General features: G+C 61.9%; 1 protein-coding gene across 5 annotated transcripts in view; it reads left to right on the top strand.

Moving 5' to 3' along the window:
* The window catches only part of LOC101014684 (translation initiation factor IF-2-like), a 41,585-nt gene extending 23,728 nt beyond the window's left edge, over window positions 1-17,857 (top strand). Inside the window, exons 2-7 of one of the 5 annotated variants that reach the window (XM_031656190.1) lie at window positions 1,838-1,922; window positions 2,403-2,466; window positions 7,357-7,414; window positions 7,553-13,537; window positions 13,856-14,089; window positions 16,680-17,857. In XM_031656190.1, the coding sequence (XP_031512050.1) occupies window positions 2,432-2,466; window positions 7,357-7,414; window positions 7,553-8,548 (1,089 nt within the window). In that variant the 5' untranslated portion in view covers window positions 1,838-1,922; window positions 2,403-2,431 and the 3' untranslated portion in view covers window positions 8,549-13,537; window positions 13,856-14,089; window positions 16,680-17,857. Of the gene's footprint in view, window positions 1-1,837; window positions 1,923-2,402; window positions 2,467-7,356 lie in introns of all 5 variants that reach the window. The other 4 variants (XM_031656192.1, XM_031656188.1, XM_031656191.1 and 1 more) reach the window with 4 other exon arrangements.
* Window positions 17,858-22,533: the final 4,676 nt, after the last annotated feature.

Here is a 22,533-nt window from a genome sequence, read left to right as displayed (position 1 = left end):
GTGGATATCAGGGCACGCAGGGCCCCAGGGTGGGGGCTTTTATTTTGGCCCAGGCTGCTGGTGGGAGAGTGGAGAGGGAGCCCCGGCCATCCCGATGATGGGCTCTGTGGCCTCAGCGCAGCCTCCTAAGGGTTAGGACAGCATATGCAGCACAGCGCCTCCTGCAGGCTCTGTCCAAGAGGCAGGAGCAGTGGGCCTGCGCCGACTTCCCCTTGCTGTCTACCACCTGCAGCTTCTGTGGGACCCCGGACCCCTCCCAGCCCTCAGTGGGCATGGAGATTGTCACCGTGGACCTGTTCCCATTTTCAGAGATGGGCTGATTGTGGCACAGCCTCTGTGGGATGGGAAGAGGGTCGGGGTGGGGGTGCTGGCTGCAGGCTCTGCCCAGCATGTGGCCAAGCACATCTGTGGGATGCCACCAGCAGGTCTCCCAGCCTCGGAGGCCTCATGAAACCAACTCGAGGCCAGGAGTGTTGCTGAGAAGACGCCCCCTTAGCTCGTTAGCGGTGACCGGGGCGACTCCTGGCCCTACCCCATCCCTGACCCAGCACCACTTACTCTCAGCTGTCAAAGAGGAGAGTTGCCCCAGTCCTCAGGTGACACGGTTTCAGTGCGGCCACACTAGGCCACCCAGCCGGCCAAGCATTCTTGCAACCCGGGGTCCATAGGAGCTGGGAAGCCTGGGTCTGGGGAGGGTTCCAGGAAGCGTGAGAGAGAAAGCAGTCTCCGTGGGCCTCAGTGCCCGAGGTGTGCAGCCGTACAGGGCTGTGCAGTGCCCTCCTGCCTCAGGACCTGGACCCTACCTTCCTCCTACCCCCACTCAGGGCTCAGCACCCCACCTGAGTCTGGCCTGAGGCCCAGCAGAACCCCAGCCATGGTGCATCAGACTTGGCCTGGGTTTGCCCTCAAATCCTCACCAATAGCAAGTGGTGCCCGCCTGCCAGCCTGAGTTGAGGCAGGATGGGGAGGGTACGGAGCGGGCCTCTGGGTCACCCCAGGCGAATGCCAGCTGCTGGGCCTTGGTGTTCTCCTACAGTCAGTCTTAGGGTGTCTCCCTCCGTGGCTCACAGTGACCACTTGAGTCACCTCTTGGGAAAGAACCAAAGTCCTATTTGGACCTTGTAAGTCCCAGATATTGGGTATCATTCCAGGAGTGATGGGGGATAAGTGGGGCACTTCCCAACATCCCGGGTGCCAGGCACTATGTGCCGTACCCAGGGACAAAGCCACGTAAGACATGGTCCCTGCTGTGGAGCTACCAGGCCTGGGGAGATGTGGGCATTGCAAGTATCTGTGAGCTGATTTCAAGGGACCCCCAGTTTACTGCTAGAGCTGGGGAGATCCCTGACTCAGGAGGGCTCCCTGGAGGAGGTGACCTAAAGAATGGATAGGAATGGGGCCTTTGATGGTGGGAGAACACTCCAGCCCTCGGAACAGTGGGTGCCAAGGCAGGGCTGAGCGAGGGGGGCAGGAGCTTCTTTGAGCACTGAGGTGGAGAGACGGCGCTCCGCTGTGAGCCAGCACCCTGAGCCCCACTGGCCCCTCCTCTGCGGACCCTAGAGGACACCTAGGTCCACAGTTGGCTGTGCAAGAGCCAGTGGGTGGGGTTTGCTTTTGGGCGTGCGCATCAGGCAGGAGCAGAGGCAAAGACAGAGGCTGTCCTCACAGCCCTTTGCCTCCCAGGAAAGTTCACCTCAGGGCTCGCTGGGTTGGGCCCACCTGCAGGAGGTTGTGAGGGATCCTTGAGGGGTGGAGGGAGGGGCCACCTTCACTCCCTCCCCAGTCTTCAGCCACCAGACCTCCTGAAGTGACTTCCTGGTCTCCTTGTGTCTTGCAGAACGTGGCCCCGTCCCAGAGCGCCACCCGAGACATCAGGAGCACATTGCGGGCTTGGAAAGACCCTCCGGGACCTCACGGCCCAGGTAGCTGCATCTTTCCCCTCAGCCTGGGCGGGGAGGGACTTACTCCAGTCACAGGCAGCCTGGAGATGGGTGATCTGGAGGAGAAGGGGAAACCCCGGCACCAGCCCGGCTCCCAGGCCTACCTTGCAGCCCGGTCTGCCCTGCCCAGGATCCTCGAGGGGCTCAGCCTGACCCTGACAGCTAGAAGAGACCCCACTCCAGGCCTGGGAGTGAGGGATTAGAACAAAGGGTCCCTGGCCTACTATGTGACCACTGCCCGCAGCCCTGCCCAATGGGACAGGGACCCCCCCACTGCCTCCTCACCATCCAGGTGGCCTGGGGGCACCCAAAGCTTCAGGCAGCCCCTGAGCTGGGCCCAGGCCTCATGGCGGTCTCAGGACAGGCAGGGCCAGAGCCAACAGGGAACAGATGAGGGAAGAGTGCCGCACACACTCGGGGGTTCCACCATAAGACTTCCTCAGCGTTTCTCTTTCCTTCCAGGTCTTCCACCCTTGGCCACCTCCCCAGTGATGCCTGAAGCTCAAGGGACTGTGTCTATCCTCAGGTCAGTACAGTTTGTGAACGTTGATGAAAATCGGGGCTCCCCAGACCTCTCCCTCCTGGCTCCACCCTCCGCTGGGTGTGCCTAAAACTGGATACACACACACACACCATGCATGTGTACTGCACCAGCCCCAGAGCTCTGGGGGCCAAGGAGCCAGGCAGGTGCTTGCTGCACATTGGCATGGGCTCAGCTGGGGCTGGCCTGACCTCCACCCTCCTCGCCCCTACCAGCCTCTTTCTGCAGCTGAGGAACCGGGGCTCCAAGAAGCCAGACTTGGTCCAGGTCTGGCCCTGTTTTTTGGGCTCCCTCCTGCCTGAGTTGGGTGCCGCTTCTGTTTGCAAGGATCCAGCTGTCTCAAGGGCCCTGGGAGGGGAGGCCAAGGGCAGCCTAGGGGACCAGTGACTATGGGGCAATTTGCAGTATCTGCTGGGGGCTCAGCAGGTAAGATATCCCCTGCCTGCTGCTGTCTGTCATGGCTGTCTTGAGGCCATGGCCGGGGACGGGCCTGTCATGCTGGGAACTGCTCAGAGGCTGCAGCCAGCCTGGGGCCCCTCGCCCTGGCGAGCCAGCCCCCGAGTGCAGACTGTCGCCGATGATTCTTTCCTCCTGGGGCATCCGTGCGGCCATGTGGGTTGGGCAGGACTGGCATTCTCCCCTCCCTGCTGTTGCCATGGCCAGGGGCAGGCCCCCCTCCCAAGGCTGTGCGGAGAGGACCCCAGGCCGCTGCATGTCAGCAGAGCAGCCGGCATCTGGCCCGGACCCCTCTGCCATCTGGGGCCCGGCATGTTTACAGGTCGGCCTTGCCCGCCAGACTCTGCAGACGCTGCTGCCCCGGGGCCTTTGTGTCTGCATGCAGGGCTGGGCCACCAGCCGAGCAGAGAGTGGGGAGGGACACAGGTGGGGAGTGGGGGGAGGCCCCTGGGGGAATCAGGGAGGAGGGGCAGGACAGAGGAGAAAGAGGATAGAGGGTAACAGAGGAAGGAGAACAGCGTGGGGGCAGGAGAGGGGCAGGGACTGGGGAAGAGGAGACACAGGGCAGGGCAGGCAGCCCTTGGAACTACGGGGCTGTCACAGGGATACCAGCCTGGGGGAGCAGCTGACCCCAGGTATCTGACGGGGACCTAGTGGGTCTTGGCCAAGGTGATCTGGTCCATGGAGCCGGGGTTTTCCTGGCACCCACCATAAGCCCAGGCCTGCCCGTGGGACCTCATCCCACCTGCACCCAGCCCTCCCTGTATACACAGCTGGCCACCATCTAGTGTAATCCCCCTGATATCCCATGGCAGCAGTGGTGGCCTCCAGGTTCCAAATGAAACAGACCCCACAGGCGTGTCCCTCACACAGGATTGGGCATGGAATGTGCCCCTCCCTGAGTCTCTGACTCCCAAGCCTGGACAGACATGTCCAGGGAGGCTGCGAGGGTGTGCCCCCTGGATCATGGGCAGGGGGGCACCCGTGTGCAGCAGCAGAGGCTCAGGACGTGTGGGAAAGGGCCTGGAGTGGAGGAGAAGAGGCCTGCAGGGGAGAGTGGACAGTGCAGGGCTGGGACCAGCACCCCAATATGCATGACCCGTGGAAGATGAGGCTGGGTGTACACAGTAGGTGCTTACTCAGTGCTCATCAGATGCCAGATGCTGGCGTAATCACCACAGGGGTCACACACCCTCTGTTAGGACCACCAGCAAGACAGGGCTACTGTCCCACACTGTTCTTGCAGAGACGGAGCCTGGGGACCAGGAGCCTGGCCCTACTCTGGCCTGCAGCCTTGGGGGCTGCTGGGGCTGTGGAGGGCCTCTGGGGTGCTGACTTGGACTGGGGGATCCATTGAAGGTCCGTGGGGACAGGGACTCCCTCAGCAGCGTTTGTTTTTTAGCTAAGTCAAAACTGCTTCCCTTGGAGTCCTTGGCCCAGGACGGGGAAACCTCAGCCAGGCAGGTCCCTCGGCCTTGCCTGCCTCTCATGGGCTGTTCAGGCCTCACACTCAGGAGGTGGCATCCTGCTGGCCACACCGTGGCAGTGGCCCAGTGCCTAACCCACACTCAGCAGACAACAGGAGCTACAGCCCCAACCAGAGCCGGCAGCCACGTGGCCCCTTTGATACCTGGCACTGGCTGGTTTTCTGAAGGAACTTGTTCCTTTTCTGGGTACCCTGGGTTCTGGCTGATGGAGAGGCCGCCCCATCCTTCAGGAATGGGTGCAGATGTGAGATAGGTGATGGCCTGTCACCCCATGGCAGAGCCATGCTGAGAAGCCACATCAGCCGGCTCCAAGACTGCCTAGTGGACCTGGTATCCACAGCCTGAGAATGGGCCCCGGCGGACCATGATGTGACCTCAGCAGCCCCTGCAGACGGTGGAGTGGCACTTTCTCTTCTCCCCAGAGGCTGAAGGGCGTGAGCCACGGCCCCAGGTTGCCTCTGCATGCAGGTCGAGGGGACAGAAGTTTGTTCTCATGTCAAATATCCAGATGCCTTTTTTTTTTTTTTTAGATGGAGTCTCGCTGTGTCACCCAGGCTGAAGTGCAGTGGCATGATCTCAGCTTACTGCAAGCTTCGCCTCCCGGGTTCAAGTGATTCTCCTGCCTCAGCCTCCCAAGTAGCTGGGACTACAGGTGCCCGCCACCACGCCTGGCTAATTTTTTTGTATTTTTAGTAGGGACAGGGTTTCACTGTTAGCCAGGATGGTCTCGATCTCCTGACCTTGTGATCCACCCTCCTCGGCCTCCCAAAGTGCTGGGATGACAGGCGTGAGCCACCACGTCCAGCAACCCAGATGCCTTTTTTAATTTTTTAAAATGTTTTTATTTTTTATTTTTTTGGACACAGGAGTCTCACTCTGATGCCCAGGCTGGAGTGCCTTGGTATGATCTTGGATCACTGCAACCTCTGCCTCCCAGGTTCAAGTGATTATCCTGCCTCAGCCTTCAGAGTAGCTGGGATTACAGGTGCCTGCCCCACACCAGGCTATTTCTAGTAGAGACGGGATTTCACCGTGTTGGCCAGACTGGTCTCGAGCTCCTGACCTCAGCTGGTCTGCCCGCCTCAGCCTAAAGTGCTGGGATTACAGGTGTGAGCCACTGCGCCCGGCCCCAGATGCCTTTTTATACTCAGACAGAAGCAAGCAAGCCCTTACAATGGCCCTGCATTTGATCTTTCAGTCCCGCTGAAAATAGAGAGGCTTCCTGACTTACAGTGGGGTTTGTCCTGAGAAACCCACTGTAAATTGAAAATATTGTAAGTCAAAAAAGCATTTAATACACCTAACTACCAAACATCATAGCCTAGCCCAGCCTCCCTGAAACGTGCTCAGAACACTTATGTTAGCCTCCATTTGGCCAAAATCATCTAACACAGAGCCTATTGATGATAAAGTGTTGAAGATCTCCTGTTATTTATTCAACACTGTACTGAAGTGTGGTTGGTTTCTACTGAATTCATATCCCTTCGGGTTGAGAAATCTTAAGTTGGACCCTGGTAAGTCGGGGCTGTCTTTATGGACAGAATGCAGAGTGATTTTGTCACTCGGCACCTCCCTGTTGGCTCTGAGCAGCGCTCTCTGGCTGGGAGAAACTTCGGTGAGCATGAGGTTGAGCCCTCACTGTGACGAGGGATGCGACATGGTGCAAGGACAGCCACCTGCAACAGCATCTGGGTGAAACACCTTCTTGATTCGGTTCAGATTTGTTAGGAGTTCCTGTGGGCCAAGCCCTGAGCCAGTCACGTGGAGTCATCCCTCTTCCTGATGTCCCTGCTGAGTGTCCCTCACCTGAGGCTCCAGGAGCCTATGGGGCTTGCCCCGGCCACCAGGCTGGCATACAGCAGAGCAGGGCTCTGGCCCCAAGCTGCCCCACAGTAGAAGCACCTCTGGGTTCCATGAACATAGTCTCGCCAAGGTGTGGGGCTGCCAGATCCCTCAGGGGCAGGGAGGGGCTGAGGTCTGGGGTCTGGGCCGAGCCTTCCGAAGTCTGACTGTGTGGTGGGGACAGGCCCTGCCACTCAGGCCCTTGCCGGGATGGTGTCGGAGTGGGCCAAACCCCAGCCCTAGTGCTCCTGGCAGTGCCCAAGGCTGCTGCCTCCTTAGCTCTAGCTTCCCTCCCTGGCCTGGTGGGTTGGGCACCTGGCCTCAGGCATGGCCCAGGCTGGGGGCTTTGTTCACCACACAGTAGCGAGCTGAAAGCACTGCCATGTCTAGCTCTGGGAAAGAGCAGGCTCCCAGTTCATCCCGCAGCTTCGTGTTGCTGCTCCAGCTGTCCCAGGTACGACGTGCCCTTCTCCAAAAACACCTCGCTCACCCAGCCAGGCTGGCCTCGAGAACTGGGGAGCCAGAGGCCCCTGGCTGTCCCTGAAAAAGGAAAACGGGCCTCCTGATGGGGGCTTCCTGGGCTCACCTAACACAGAAGGACCTAGTGCCTGTGCGCAGGCAGGTAAACATCTTTGGGTCCCCGTTCCCTCATCCCTGAAACATGGGGAGCACAGTTGCTTCTGCACTGGCTGTGGCTGTGGGGGAAGGAACAGCCACTCCATTCCTGCATTTGATCAGGTTACGCGTGGACTGAGTGAGTCACCAGGTGTGAGGGGCTTCAGTGGGTGCCTGGCGTGTCACAGTGGCAAAGCATTCACATTGGCCAGGTCTCCAGCTGGGAGCATGTGCCCAGGAGCCTGCGGTATGCAGCTGGTCTAGCCCCACCGTGGAGCAGCCACATGTGGGAGAGGCCCCGAGAACAGGCGAGGTGGCTGTGCTGTTCACACCGAGAGAGTCATCAGGGCAACTGGGGACACGGTGATGGGGACAGTAGCACCTGCCCTTGATGCTGCACTGTGTCACCCAGGCAACCCCCACCCCGTGAGCACCGTGCGGGCTTCCCTCATTTCATTCTTGTTTTTTGATGCAGGCCCTGCCCGTGGCTCCGGATTGGCGGTCCCCGTCAGAGGCCTGGGCTGAGTCCTCAGGTGTGTGAGTAACATTGTCCCCTGACCCGGTGGCCCTGTGAGCACCCCGCTGCCGGCCACAGCTCGGCTGCCCTGGGCCTTGGCCTCCCTGTCTGTGCAGTGGGATTGGTGGTGATCACAGGCTTCTGCCCTGCACAGGCCGGGAGGGAGTGCCACATGGCTGCACCCCCAGCCCGGGAGCACCCTCGCTGCTGGACCTCTGGCTGGACTTTTGGGTTCTCACTAAGACCTGGTGAAGAGACACGGAGACCACTGCTGGGCGGGGGCAGGAAGGCATCCCTGTGGCACCCTGGGGCCGTCCGTCTGTCGGATCTGGGGGTGCTGCCTGCCAGGCTCTACTCTGCCTCCAGCGAGTGTTTGTTGGGGGCAGTGGGGCCTGTGCCTCTTGTCCAGAGGAGGCCGGAGAAGGGGACACAAGAAGGGAGTGGACAGACGGTCACCAGACAGATGAGCAGGACGGGGCTCGGAGCTTGTTTGGGAAGTGGCTGGGGCAGGGCTCCAGGAGGGGCCGAGTGGGCCCCACCCCCCACCCTTGTCGGCAGGGCCCCAAAAATTCCAGGCTGTGGGGTGGGTGCTGTGAAGGTGGAGTGGGGAGCAGCCTCCCATCCCTGGAGCAGGTCCCTTGGCGTCCCCACTGTGGGGTGGGTGCTGTGGAAGGTGGAGGGGGGAGCAGCCTCCCATCCCTGGAGCAGGTTCCCTAGCATTCCCATGGCAGCTGCTTCATGGCACAGTGGTCCCTGGAGTTCAGGCCAGGCCCTCGAGCCGCCTGTCTGGGGACCACTCCAACCTCGGCTAAATGAGGAGCAGCCCTCCCTGGGTCTGGGGGCAAAGGAAGGTTTTGAATCCGGGAGCCCAGGCTCAGTAGGCCCTTGTCACCTCCCCCAGAGGTCGTGCCTCAGGCTAGGCCACCTGGGCTGCAAGATGGGAGGGCTTCGGTGCCCCAGGCAGGCCCCAGTCCCCCGGGGCCACTGCAAGACCCTTAGATGGGACGACAAGGTCTCTAGAAGCCCCGGCCGCTGGGAGCCTGGGCGGAAGAAGGTTCCAGAAAAGGCCCACCTGTCTATCTCTGGGCCCATGCACGGGGCGGGCACTGTGCTGCTTTTCCAGTGGCTCCTCCTCCTCCCGGCCCCATAGCCGCTCCCGCCCGCAGCGGCCTTTGTCTTCCAAGCGCTCTGCAAAATGGCCGCCCGGCCTGCCGCCATTTTGTAGCTGAGGTGGCCGCGGCCTTGGAGAGGCCTGGGAGGGAGGGCGGCCATGGCCCGCCTGCCTGCCCTTGGCGGCCTGGACAGAGCCCAGCACCGGCCCCCGCCCAGTCTGGCCTTGGCCGTGTCTGACCCAGGCTTGGCACCAGCCAGCCCTTGGCAAGGCAGGCTGGGAGTCCTGGCCCCTCACCCAGCCCTGCCGGCCCCTTGCCACCCTGAGGCGGTCCTGCCGAGCAGACAGAGAAGCCTTGAGCCAGAGCCGGGCCGGTGCAGCCTCGCTGGCAGGGGAGCCCTGGGCCGAGGGCAGTGCAGGCAGTTGTGGGGCCCCATGGGCTCCCCGCACCTCTTCAGGGGCGATGCCTTCAGGCCTTGACCACTTCACCTATCGCGCTTCTGGCCTGGCCTGGCCGGGAGTGGGTGTCTCAGTGGCCAGCCCAGCTTCTGACTTAGAGATGGGCACCGCCAACCTCAGGAAGAGGGCAGGGCCGCACTCTGGCCAGGATTCTCCTGTGGTGGGGCCAGCCAAGGTCTGTGACACACAGGAGTGGAGGACCTGTTCCCTCCTGGGTACCTGCACAGCCCCCACTTTCCTGCAGGCCCCATCCCTACAACCTCAGCCATTCCAGACAGCATCTCCCTCCTCACTGGAGCCCCTTGGCCTCTCCCGAGCCTCTGAGCTTGCTTCCTGCCCCATGCACCTGCCCTTCCAGCACCCAGAGGATCCCAAGTGGCACATTTCCGAAGGGACGGTCTCCAGGAAACCCCTGGGGGCCGGGGGGCTGCAGATCAGCATCAGGGAGACACTGGCTGTGGGCTGTGGAGGACAATTGTGCCCCTGGCCTGGCCAGGCCGGGAGGGGGCAGGTGGGCCCCGTGGGAGCCCTGTGAGGTTGGCCACACATGGGTTCCTGCAATCTCTGCAACAAGGTCCCCTGGAGGGCAGTGCGCCTCCTAGAAGTTGGGAGAAATCTGCAGGCGAAGCAGGGAATGGTGTTAAGTGTGTGCATTTTCTAGGGGTCAACGCAGGTCCTATGGGTGGCGTGGGGTGGTGCCGGGTGGACCCCACGGTGGCCTGTGTTCTCTACATGGCCGTGGGTCGGTTCCTTGCTGGAGGAGACCCTTCCCCAGACACCTGCCAGGCACCCAGCCAAGCCCTTGAGGCCTGGGAAGGTCTCTGGACACCACCCTACACCCCGCCCAGACTCCTCTCCCTGTGGTTCCTGGACAGAACATTCCGTCACCACAAAGCGAAGTTTGCCCAGGCCCTGCCCTCGCCCCGAGGAAACCCAGCCGGGCATGGGAAGGAAGAATTCTGCCCGCCTGCCCGCTCAGACCAGAGTTGCCCCACATGCCAGGCCAGGCCTGCAGCTTCCTGGGGCACACGGAGCCCCAGGCTTCCCGGCAGGAAAAGCCCCCCCCGCCGCAGAAGGGCTGGTCCCTGGTGGGGAGTTGCTGCTGGGTGGGGTGACCGCAGGGCGGGGTTCAGGCTGGGGTATTTTTAATGATGTGGTTGCATCTGGTCACCGCCCCCCGCCACCCCCGATTCTTTCCTACTCTCCCCACCTTGTGACCCAGACTGTGACTTGAATTAAGAATGTTTTCAGATAAGTACACGCCTTTGAGGTTAAAAGTATGCCTAATGATTAAACACCAGACAGAGGTCCCCACAGGAGAAGAGCGGGCTCCGCATTCCTGCTTTTCCCCTTTGGACTCCAAGTGCGCCTGTTTGCGTAACCCTGGAGCATTAACGAGCAGCTCCGCCGGATTCTCCCCACATCTCGGGGGCTGGCGTCCTGACCCATCCTACAGAGGAGGCAGCTGAGGCCCAGAGGGGTTCACCTGTCCCATCCCAGGCCCATCACTGAGGGAGACAGAGCAGGTCAGAACCAGGCCTGGCAACCCCCAGGCCTGTGCCCCATGGATGCAGGTGCGTCTGCAGAGCATGGTCCTCCCCTGCCAGTGCCAGCCCTCAGGTGTCTCGGGTGCTGCGTTACTCTTGTGAGCTTCCACGCTCACACCTGTGGCCACAACACTGGAGGCTGCTGGACCTCTGACCCTGTTCTGGGTGCAGGACATGTGGCCACAGCAGGCCTGGCCCCTGCCCCAGGGAGTGGACATTCCCTGAGCCTGCCCCCACCCCCACTGAGAGCTTAGTGGCTGTGAGAAAACAGGAAAGCAGGAAGCTAGACAGGGCACAGACCCCTGACGGTGGAGACCCTGACCCAGAGCATGTGGGTGTCAGTTTTGGGGAAGCCAGACAGGGAGAGTGCTAGCAGGAGGGCCAGTAAGGGGACCTTGGCACCCCAGACAGCCCTGGAAGAAAGGCAGGCCTGGGGTCCGGGCCATGCTCCATCCTGGGGACACTCCTTTCCCACCTGCGTGAGGTGTGCAGGGCCAGGGGAGGAGCCTGGATCTGAGGAGTGCAGTTCCAGTCGTGGCTTTGCCACGGCCACCTCGTGGCATGCTGTTGGGGACCATGAGACTGTGGGCGGCCTAGTTGTATTGCAGCCTGAGGCCAGAGGAGAGGTTAGTAACCCTTACCCGTCCCATCTTGATTTAAGTTGGTATTTTTAGATCATGGACCCTTCTACATTGATTTTTTAAAATTTTGCAATAAGATATTTCTGCTGATGGCTGGCTTTTTGGTCCTTTTAACATGCCTCCCACACCTCGCCCTGGTCCCCGCCCTGCCGCGGCCAAGCCAGAGCCGCAGGCTGCCCGGTGCGCGTCTCGTTAGCTTTCTGGGCCGTGTTTGCAGCAGGCCCGCCTCCCGTCCGAGCCCCCGGACGCCACCCCTCCCCGTCTTTTTCCCAGACCCCATTGTTGGCACGGCTTGCTGAGCAGAGACACTGGCTGCTTTATGGGGAGAAACCCAATCAGGGTGGCGGGGGTGTGCTCCTTGGGGGGGGTCCGCCTCCTAGTGGCCCTGAGCCAAGCCCGAGGTGACTTCAGGGTGACACCGTCTGTCTGCCTCACTTGCTCCAGACATCCGCCCAGCCCTGAAATGGCCACCTGCCCACTGAGGCCTCCGCACACCTGTCCTGACTGGCCTGGCCCCTCCCCTGCCTGGGCCTGCCGGGCACCCTGCCCACGGGCAGACACCGTGGGGCCGGGGCAGCGCCTGGGAGGTGGCAGCTGGCAGATGGCAGAGCGCCTGCCGACTGCTCACTCCCCGTCAGCTCTGCTCAGGGAGCGCCGTTCACGCTGCGTGGTCCGCCCAGCCCTCATCCAGGCTGGCTGGGAAGGGTCTCTCTGGTCTTTCTCAGGAAGCCTCCTGAGAAAGGGGAGATTCCTGCTGTCTCCCCAGGCCTGAGCCCCATGCTCACCCCCAGGGCTGCCGGGCAGGTGGGCCTGGAGATCACCCCCGCGCACACCCCACAATGCACGCAACTGGGGCCTTCTCCCCACCGGCTCAGAAATGGCTCCATGAGTGGGTCACGACACGGAAACATCAGTCTTTCCCCACCCCGTACTCAAGAAAGTCCTGGTTGTCGGCTGGAGTTCTCCTGTGCAAATCCTCCTGTGGTGGGGGTGGAGCCCACTAAGGTCACAGCGTCTGTTTCCTGGTCCTGTAGAGCACAGCAGTGTAGGGTGTGCAGGAAACGTGTCCAGACACCCTCCTCAGAGTCCCCCAGAGCGGGCACTACCACATTGAGGCTCCCTGACCACCGCAGGCCTGGGTGGTCCAGATGTGAGTCCTAGAGCCTTGGGGGCAGAGCCAGGACTCACCGGGGAACACAGGGCCCTCTGGGGAAAGGAGCGGGAAAAAGGAGGGTGGTCGTGCCTGGCAGAGGGACAGGCCAGGGCAATGCTGGGAGCAGAGGCCTGCCTGGGGCACTCGCTGCTCTGGAAGGCTGGAGGGGGAGCCAGGGCTGCGGGCACGCTGGGGAGGGGCAGAGACAGTAGAGAGGGTGTCAGCAGTGGTGGATGGCCTGGCTGGCTGGGAGTGCGGGCAGGGCTAGTGTTCAGGGAGGAGGAGGGAAAGGCACCTCCCAACCGGTGTCCCCACAGGCCCCTCAGCCTGGTGGGTGACTCTCCTGGTCTCCAGCAGGGCTGCCCTTGCTCGAGGTCACATAGTACAGGGCTGCGGGGAACCAGAGTATGTCTGTTCCCATCCAGCATCTTGAGCTCAGCCCTGGGGACCCACATCCCTTCCTACCTGGATGCACCTCTCTGGCCTTTGCACCCCGTGCCTGTCCTGCAAGGGCACTCCGGCCAGAACGGGCTGGAGTGAAGTGAAGTTTTGATTCACTGGACAAGCTGTTGCCGAAGCCCTGCAGCCCAGATTGGATCCTGTGGGCCCCTCCGGGGGGGTTTCTGCTCGTGGGAGGACGCCAAGCCTTCCTTGGCCTGGGTCCCAGGGGAAGCCACAGCCCCTGTGGACCCTCAGCATCCTCCTCGGTGAAGTGGGGGTTTAATCCCTCCTTACAGGGTCCAGCCACCTGCTGACAGGCCAGGCGCCCGGGAAAGTGGCACCAGGCTGTCCCCCTGTGCATCCTCCGGCCCTCCTCTGGGCCATAGACATCCAGGCACCAGCCTGGCAGGGCACAGGCTTCCCAGCAGGGGAACGTGACCACTGACCACTCAAGGACAGGCCTGGGTCTTGGTCGCCTCTGATCTGGCATTGTTCAACACAGGGCTGGCCACGGAGGCCATTCCATTCAGGCCCTTGCAGGGGTGGGTGAGCCACTAGCTAGAGACAGGCCAGGCTGGAGCGTCGGTTGTGGTGCGGGATGTCTGGGCAAGGCCCAAGGTCACAAAGGGGTTCAGGGCTGGGCGAGGCCACATCTCTTCTAGAGCTGACACTTGTCACTTTTGTTTTTAAAACCAGACAGGTCAAGAAGGGGCGCTGACCTGGAGCCCTTGCCTGTGGCTGGCTGTCCTCGCAGTGAGCTGGGCCTCCTGCCGTCCTGGCTCTGGAGGTAGGAGGAGCCATGGGAGGTCTGATAGGGAGGGAGGGCCATCGTCTGAACCAGGCCACTCCTGGTCCTCTCCAGGCCCCACACTCAGGCACAGAGGTCCTTAGATGGGGACCTGATGGTCTCATGGCCAAACCTTTGCCCAGGCTGTGGCCTTCCCCGAAGCCATGTCTCTTCTTGTCTTCCCGCCACCCTTCCAGCAAGCTCCCCCGGTTGGCCCACCTCATCTGCCCCCTGTGCACTTGGGGCATGGTGACCTTTGACTCTGGTGGTGCACCCGTCAGGCTGGACAGGGCCTGAAGGAGCTGTGGTTCGTTGCAGGGTGTCTGAGTGGAAGAGGCGCCCTCAGCCTCACTTCCACAGCCTGAAGACTCTGGCCCTGGCTCTGTTACGTGCACTGCCTGTCTGCAGGGCCCAGCCTGCCTCAAGTGCTCCCTGGGGACAGAAGCCTTGCGGTAGCCCCTCCTGTCACCTAGCCACCGGTCATCCTGGAAGGCAGCCCTAATGCCCTGAGGCTACCTGCCGTCGCCCAGGATGACTCAAGATGCCACCTGGGTAAGTCTAACCCAGAACAAGAAAGGCCAAATAAGGGAAACTGAGTCATATCTGCTTCTCCCAGGCAGGGCTAGGGGCCCAGGGAGAGGGCACTTGTGGTGACGACCAGGGTGGACTAGCGGCCTGTCTGCTTTTCTCTGTCTGCCACACCTTATAGAGCCAGACCTGTGGGCTGGGGCCCCCTAGGGTGGGCACTGCAGGCTCTGGGGGGCTGAAGTCCTGGCTTGGGGGACCTGTGGAGGCCGGGCTGGGGCCTTTGGAATCTGTGTGGTGGTCCCCACCTGCACTCCAGTTCTGATGGCTGGTGGCGGGGGCCCTGGCAGCTGACCCCTTGCCTCAGTGGAGAGACCACGGCCCACGAGGGCATGAGACCTGCCCAGAGCGTAGCCCAAAGGCCGGCCCGGATTCCCACAGCTCCACCTGCTGGGCCGTCCTGCGCCACCCCGCTTTTAGCCTACTGGGACCATGGGTCAGAACCCAGTAGGTGTGAGGGGACCCAGCCAGCCAGAGACTAAGTCAGGAGCCCAGAGCGCATGCTTAGGGTGCAGCCCACCCCACAGCCTTCCCCAAGGCATTTCCCAGGGGTGCAGATGGGGGCAGATGTGGGGACATTCAAGGTGGACCACCTGACTGGGAGCTGGTGATGAGGTGAGCGACAGCCTGAGTCAGCCTGAGCTCAGCGGAGCTGGGATGGCCTTGATCTTCCCATTCTGGCCACTCACCACAGCTGGGAGGGTCCAAGGAGACCCTCAGCCACTGTCCCTTCAGCCCCCGCCCCACCCTGGCTGGCTCTGCCCAGACAGTCCTTAGGGACATCTTGGTCCTGCCCACCAGTCAGGGGATCCAGAATTGGGGCAGGGGAACAGGACCCCCAGACCCTCTCATACAGCTTTTGTTCTGAGGCCTTGAGGGAACATGGGGTTTTCGAGACCCCAGGGCAGATGATGCCCGGACAGAGGAGGGTCAGGCTGCATTGGGGCCCTCCCGGTCCCCACGCCTGGGTGAGTCAGCATCTCAGTCTCCAGTTCTGGGTGGGTGGCGCCAGGTGTGAGCCTCAGTGGTCTCCTTGCTGGCTGAGGACCTGGGATTTGCTGCAGATGCCCCTCGGGAGGGAGTAGGACACAGTGCCCAGAGAGCAAGCAGACCCCCTCCCCGACCAATTTCTGAGAGCAAAGGCACCTAGAGCCAGAGACTCAGCACCCCCAAGCCTCAGTTTCCCCCACTACGAAGTGGGATCCAGCCAGAGACTCAGCACCCCCGAGCCTCAGTTTCCCCATTACGAAGTGGGATCCAGCCAGAGACTCAGCACCCCCGAGCCTCAGTTTCCCCACTACGAAGTGGGATCCAGCCAGAGCCTCAGCACCCCCAAGCCTCAGTTTCCCCACTACGAAGTGGGATTCATTATCTCAGCCTCACCAGGGCTGTGAGGATTAAATGGTCCAGCTCAGCCTGGTGCCTGCCTGGAGTAGGCGGCCTGCTCAGGATGGGCTGTGGAAGGAGGGCTTGGGTAGACCTTCCAAGTCCAGTTGGGTACGGGGAGCTGAGAGCTGGCACGCCGTTTAACTTGGCAGGAAGCAGAACGTTTGGACTTCACTCTGCTGCCCCCCTTGGCTGTGTGACATATAGGTCACGTTGCCTCTCTGGGCCTCGGTCTCCTCACCTGTAAGAGGAGTTGACAGTCGTGCCTGCCTCCTCAGCTTTTCCCCAGGCTCCCCCAGGAAGGTGGTAGCCACAGTTAGCATTTGTTGAGGCTGACCCTGCGCCAGATAGGCAGGGCTCAGGGAGGCCCATCTCTTGCCACATTCCCCTGCTAGGGGAACCGCGAGACCCCCCTCAGTGCCGTCCTCATGCCACACTCTGTCCCAGCCCTGTGAGCCCCAAGCTAGGGCAATGAGTGTGCCAGCCCCCCGTAGGGACAGGCACTGGACCCTGGGTGGCCCCGAGGGTCTGTGCTTCCCCCCCCAGCTGCTCTCCCCGAGAGGCCACTTCCTTCAAGGAAGGAAAGAACCATGTCCTGCCACCTCCTATGGCATGGTCAGCTCAGGCCAGCCTGCACAGCAGGGCCAGAGCCGGAGTCCCTGGGGAGGGATGCCTGCCTGCCCAGTGGGAGGAGACAGCACGCCCCAGGGGCTGCTGCTCAGCCAGCCTGGGGGCCCCGAGTGCTGCTTCTGGCGGCCTGCGCGGGGAGGGAGGGCCAAGCAGGGTGGGCACTCGCACGCCCGTGGCTTGCTGGCCTTTGACAGATAACAGCCCTCCTCTTAGGGTCTCCAGTGCGGAGTTCCTTGGGGACATTACAGCCACTCCTGTCCAGATGAGAGGGGGCCAGCTGCCTGTGACAGCGTCGCAAAATGCCACTGGGGCTTTCCCTCCCTCCTTCCTTCTCTCTTTCTCGTCCCTCTCTGGTTGGTGGTTTCCTGCAGGCTCCTGTCCCTGCTGGTGCTGGCCACGGTGTCCCCACTCCCAGAGGCTGGGTGTCCCAGTCCCCTGCACCCACCGCACCTGCCCGCCAGAATCCCTGTGCCCTTGGTTCCTGTGGCTTACCAAGCCCCGAGCCCTGTTCCCCTCAGCCCTCTTTCCTCCCCTGCTCCAGGAGGTGCCTCTGGAAGCCATGGAGTCCCATCGGCACCAAGACCGACTGCCCTTTGGGGTGAGGTAGTAGGTTGTATAGTTTGGGGCTCTGCCCTGCTATGGGATAACTATACAATCTACTGTCTTTCCTGAAGTGGCTGTAATATCTGCGGTGGACAGAGCATCTGGAACCCTGGCTGGGAGGGGCGGGGGCAGGTTTGGGGGCAGGCTTGGCAGCAGGCGGGGGCAGGGGCTCCCTACACTAAGAAGTTTGACAGGCCTAGGTTCCTCTTGCCTTGTGACCTTGGACAGGCCCCTGATCTCTCTGGGCCGGTTTCCTCCTCTGTAAAATGGAGGCAGATGAGGATGGAAGGAGAGCATCCAAGGCAGAGGAGAGCTGAGCCAACCCCACCCTCTGCCCCAGCCACACTGAGAGCAGCGATGCATGCGGCTGTTTGTCCAACCTCTGTCTCCCAACACCAGCCCCACCAGACACAGGCTCATGGGTGACCCTGAGCAGGAGACTGGGCCGTACCCTCCGCTGAGCACCAGAAGGCACCACGGGTCCAGGGGTGGCTGAGACGTGCGGAGGTCACGGGGCCGTGAGTGTTGGCCTTGCCCACCACCCCAGGTGCCCAGCATGTGCCCCAGCCTGGCCAGCTCAGTGGCAGGGCCTCTGCCTGTGGAGGAAGGGAGGCCGAGGCACCTTTCCCGAGCAGGAAGTGAGAGGAACACCTCTGCACACACTGGGCCCCACATGGGCACAAGCTGAAGGCAGACGGTGGCTCCTCTGTACCTGGGGAAACTGAGGCCCAGAGAGCTGGGGCTTCCTGAGACCAGCCAGTAGCAGCTGCCCCTTCCTGGGGTGCCATCTCCCCATCCCTCCTGCCCTGCGCCTGCCCAGCCCTCCTGCTCCGGTGACTGAGGACCGCTGGGCAGGGGCTGGTGTTGGGCGGGGGCGGCGGGCCCTCCCTCAGTGCAAGGCCGGGCCTGGCGGGGTGAGGTAGTAGGTTGTGTGGTTTCAGGGCAGTGATGTTGCCCCTCAGAAGATAACTATACAACCTACTGCCTTCCCTGAGGAGCCCAGTGACACGACCCCACGGGAGGGCTGCCCCCAACGTCGGTGACCTACAGGGGGCCTGAGCCGAAGATGGGTGGGCATCTGGGGCCTAGAGTCAATAAAGCTGTTCTGACCGTGAACTTGGAACTGGCCCCTTTCATTCTGGAAGCCCAGGGACTGGGCTCTGGGGGGCATCTGCTGCGGGACAGTGTGGAGGCCCCCGGCCATGAGCTGTTCCAGGTCATCAGGCTTGTCTGCTCGTGCCTCTCAGCGCCTCAGAGTCCTCAGCTGGCTCCATGCTGCACCCTGGGCTCAGGATGCCAGGCCCAGCCCATTCTCTGCCCTCTTATGCTGCCTTTGAGCCAGGCAGGCTGAGCACCAGGACCCAAGCCCAGTGGAGAGGTCCCCACGGGGCAGCCATCGAGGCCCCAGGTCCGCAGCTCAGAGCACTGCCAAGGCCTGGCTCCTGAGGCCACCTCAGTGCCTTAAGTGCCTTGACCAAAGCCTGGACATGCCTGTCCTTCCATCCTCCCTCAGGACAGTTTCCAGGGCACCCGTAATTCCTCTGACTGACTGCCATCCCAAATGTGCACCTATTCTCCTGGGAGGCCTCATGCCCCTGTGCCAGCAGCTGCCATAGGCTGGTCTCAGCAGTCCCACCCTGGGCATGCAGGGTGGGCTTGTCCATGCCTGCACCAGCACTGAGAGCGCCTGGAGGGGAGGTGCTGACACAACTGGGCCCACACCTCCCCCACCCAAATGCCCATCCTCGCCCCTCCTATTGACCCAGGCCACGATCTTGGCCCAGATTCCCCCCTGTGCCCTCCTGACCTCCCTTGGTTCTGCAGGCAACCCCAGCCCTGCATGGCCACATCTGGACAGACCAGCACCCCCTACCCTGACACCCATCTGTGCCAGTTCTTCATGGCAAGCACCTCAGAGCCCAGGCCTGCCTACCCTCCCAGAGCTGCTGCCACACTGTGGACCAAGGGCAAAGGGAATGTGGAGGAGGGGCCCAAGGGCAGGGAGGGCTTCCTAAAGCAGGGGCCATCTGAGTTGGGTCTTGACAGCATAGGAGTTTGCAGCTGGAGACGAGTGACCTGCCCGGTGGTCCCTTCTCCCATCATCCTCTGGGGCCAGAGTGAGTGACACATGGGCACTGTCCAGCTCCCCTTCTTCACCCCATAATCAGTCTGCAGCCACGTCTGGTCACTTCTGTCCTGTGAACACCATTTCCATACCTCCCCACTCCCACTGCCTCAGAGTCTCAGGGCAACCCCCTCTGTCTCCAGAGCAGATCTCTGCCGACACCCTCGCCTGCGCTGCTTCCCAGCACCCCTCCCTCATGCCTGTGCTCACCTCCACCAGGACTCTCTCCTGCTCACCACGGCTCGCCCACCCCTCAGTCCACGGCTCAGACCCACCTCTGGCCACCGTAGCCCCTGTCTGTGTCTGAGCAGACTGTGAACGTAGCCTCTCCTCCCGGCCCCCATACTGTGTAGTTGGAGCAAGGTTTGGCCCTGCAGAGCTCAAGGCCTGGTCGGGGAGCTGCCAGGGACACACAGTGGCCACGTGTTGGGGTCAGCATCACAGTGGAGCAGCCCAAGGGCTGGGGAACCCTAAGGATCCCTGGACCCAGCCCTGTAGTCAGGGGTGGCTTCCTGGAGGAGGTGATGCCTGGTTCACCCCGTGTCCCTCCCTACCCTCCAGCTGACCGAAGGACTGGCCGTACCTAGAGATGGGGTTGCCAGAACTCGCCCAAAATATAGGATGAGGGCCCTGGGAGGAGGGAGCCACTTATCACCTGGTTGGCAGCAGCTTGTGAAAGCTCTGGGGGTGACAGGCCTAGATCAGTCCCTCTGCTCACCAAGCCTGTTTCCCGTCTCGTGGTGGGGTCACCGTAGCTTCCACCTCCCAGGGTGCCCATGAGGATTTAAGCTGATACTATATCAGAGTGCCCAGGGATGTGGATGAGTCACCTTGAGAACAAAGTCCAGAGAGAAGAGCCGGGGACCAGGGACCTTCAGGATGGCCCCAGCTTCCTGTGCAGGGGCTGTGCAGGAGCCTCGTGCCACGGACCCCTCCCAGCTCAGGCAGTACAGCCAGGGCACAGCCTTACCCGAGGCAGAAAGGTCTGCACGGCCCTGCTCGCCGAGGAGATGAGGTCTCGGAGAGACTCGAGGGGGCTCCTGGGCTGTCCGGAGTGGGCCCTTTGAGAGGCCCCCGGGCCCTAAGGTTCAAAAGGGTCACTGCTGACCTTGGCCTTCCTAGGAGGGATGCAGAGCCAGTCTACCTCTTGAACCCAGCAGTCTGAGCACCAAGGGACAGGGCCGCCATCCAGGGCCAGGGCTAGGACAAGACCAGCGAGGTGGCAGACAGGGAGCATCTTGAGGGGGACCTTTCTCGGGTCACGCGTCAGCACGGGGCGCAGAGCTGAGGGCCCAGGAAGAGTCTTGCTTCCATTTCTTTTGAAGCAGGAAGGGAAAATGGCCCCTCGAATATTGAATGTAGAATGTGTAATGAGTATGTTCTGGAATGGGGTGGATGACGGGTGAATACAGCGCGAACCCAGCCTGGCCTCTGGGTGTCTTCTCACCACCCTGCTCGGGGGTGGGGTTTGTGATTTTGTTGTGAATTGTGGAGGAAGGGCCCAGGAGGGCCACGTGCCCTGCCAGGGAAGCCGTAAAGGGCCTTGCCCTGGGCGGTCAGTGCCTCCTTCAATGGCTGCCATCTCTCACCCCGCCCTGCTTCCCCCACCATCCACCCCTCCTGGGCAGCCTGGGCCCCTGCCCGCCAGCCACCCCCGCCGTTGGACTGTGCACTTCCCAACAGCGACACTGTGTGGCAGCAGCCCCCACCTCCGAGGCCAAAGCTGGGAATAGGGTGACCCCTTCTGGGCTGTGGAAGCCTTGGGTTTGAGGACAATCCTGGGGAGGGACCCCAGGGCGCTTCCCGCTCCCCTGGCGTGTGTGTGATTGAAGGGAAGGTGTGAGGGCCTCTATGCCCACCACAGCCACAGGACCGCCGGTCATTGTCCTGAGCCAGTGACATGCCTGGCAGCCTCCTGCCCGGGTGCCTGTAATACCAGCTACTCAGGAGGCTGAGGCAAGAGAATTACTTGAGCCCAGGAGGTAGAGGTTGCAGTGAGGTGAGATCACACCACTGCACTCCAGCCAGCCTGGTGACAGAGCAAGATGCCATCTCAAAAAAAAACAAAAACAAAAACAAAAAAAAAGCCCATTGAATGAACAAACAGGTTAGAGTGAGGACTCAGTCAAGTGGAATAGGGTGGAACCTAGCACCAGGGGGGAAAGTGGCAGAGGGGGCTGCAGGGCAGGCCAGCAGCAGGGGGCAGCCCCTGGGGGACCCTGGGGACCCAGGCTGAGGAGGTAGTTGGCTGGCTGTCCCTCTCAGGAGCCTGGGAAATACTCTTGGATGGCACGTTCCCTGGACAAATGCCCCACGGTTGCTGCTCACAATGCCCTCTCTCGGAGTCATGCTGTGGTGAACCTACTGAAGGCTCTGACAAGGCCTGCAGGGAGGAAACAGGTCCATGTGACTTGGTTTACCCACAGTTTCCTGGGCTAGCCGGACTGTACCAGCTCTGGCTTTTTAAGTCAGACCCAGTGGCTATCCCACAGTGCAGAGGCCAACACAGGGGCTTGAGTGCAGCCCGGGCTGGCAACCCTGCATTGGCCACCATGAAGGGAGAGGAGTTGTGGGGGTGTAGAGCTCTGAGAGGGTGGCTGCCCGGGCTCAGGCCAAAGGATGTGCCGAGAGGACAGTAATGACCAGGGAGTGTTGGAGGTGTCGGGTTTGAGAGGCTGTCGAAGGGTGACATAGCTGGGACCTGGGAACCAGCTGGGGCAGAGACGGGGGTGGCGGGGAGGCCCAGGTCTCTCCAGGTGGGTAGGTGGGTGGCCACTGGGACAGAGGAGTCAGGCTGGGGACAGATCTGGGCAGGCGAGATTTAGGACCTGTCATATGTGAGGTGCCCCAGGGACTGACCTTGAGAGCTGGAGGCCAGGCCTTTGCTACCACGGGAGCCACCTAGACCCACCCTGTGATATGAGACTCAGTAGCTGCCTGTACCCCCACCCTCCCTGCCCACCTTGCCCTAGGGGCTTCTGAAGAGAGGCCTGGCTGTCTTACCCTGTCAGTTGGGGCCCTCAGAGTCAGAAAGCGCACCTCACACCCTGTCCCCATGGGACTCAGCGGGCTCCGGAGCAGCAAAGGGAACAGCAGCCAGGCCTCAGATAGGACTCAGAGCTGGGCAGTGCTCTGAGCTGCTCCGTGAGGCTGGCTCAGGGCTGGGACCTCCGAGGACAGGCGCTGACACGTGGTTGTTGGTGCTGCCGCTCTAGGCAAAGCTCTGGGCCATTGTGGACTCCCCCTCTCCCCAGTGAGCTGGGCCTTGGGCCTGGGCAGGGCCTGGCTCCTAGGTGTGAACCCCAGACCTGGTCCCATTTCCTTGCTTTCAAGAGTGAGGCCAGTGTCTCCTACAAAGATGCTGCCAAATGTGGGCCCTGGGACCCGTGCTGGGGAAGCAGGTGGGACCTGCTAGTGCTCGCGGCCCCCAGGCCTTGGCATGGCCAGGGCAAGTGCACCGGACCTCAGGCGCTGGGCTCCGTCCTCCATCCTTGCATGGCCAGGCCCCTACATCCCCTAAGCCACTTAAGCCCAGCTGCAGGCATTGGACAGGCGTCAGGAGCCCTGATCTCTGTCCCTAGTCCAGGCCCTGCCTCTATGAGGGACCTGGGGAGATCCTACCCCTCCCCAGCCTCAGTTTCCCCAAGCTCACAGGAAGAGGACATTG

This window comes from Papio anubis, chromosome 16, assembly GCF_008728515.1.
Source record: "Papio anubis isolate 15944 chromosome 16, Panubis1.0, whole genome shotgun sequence".
NCBI lineage: Eukaryota > Metazoa > Chordata > Mammalia > Primates > Cercopithecidae > Papio > Papio anubis.
This window is presented reverse-complemented; position numbering and strand designations above follow the sequence as displayed.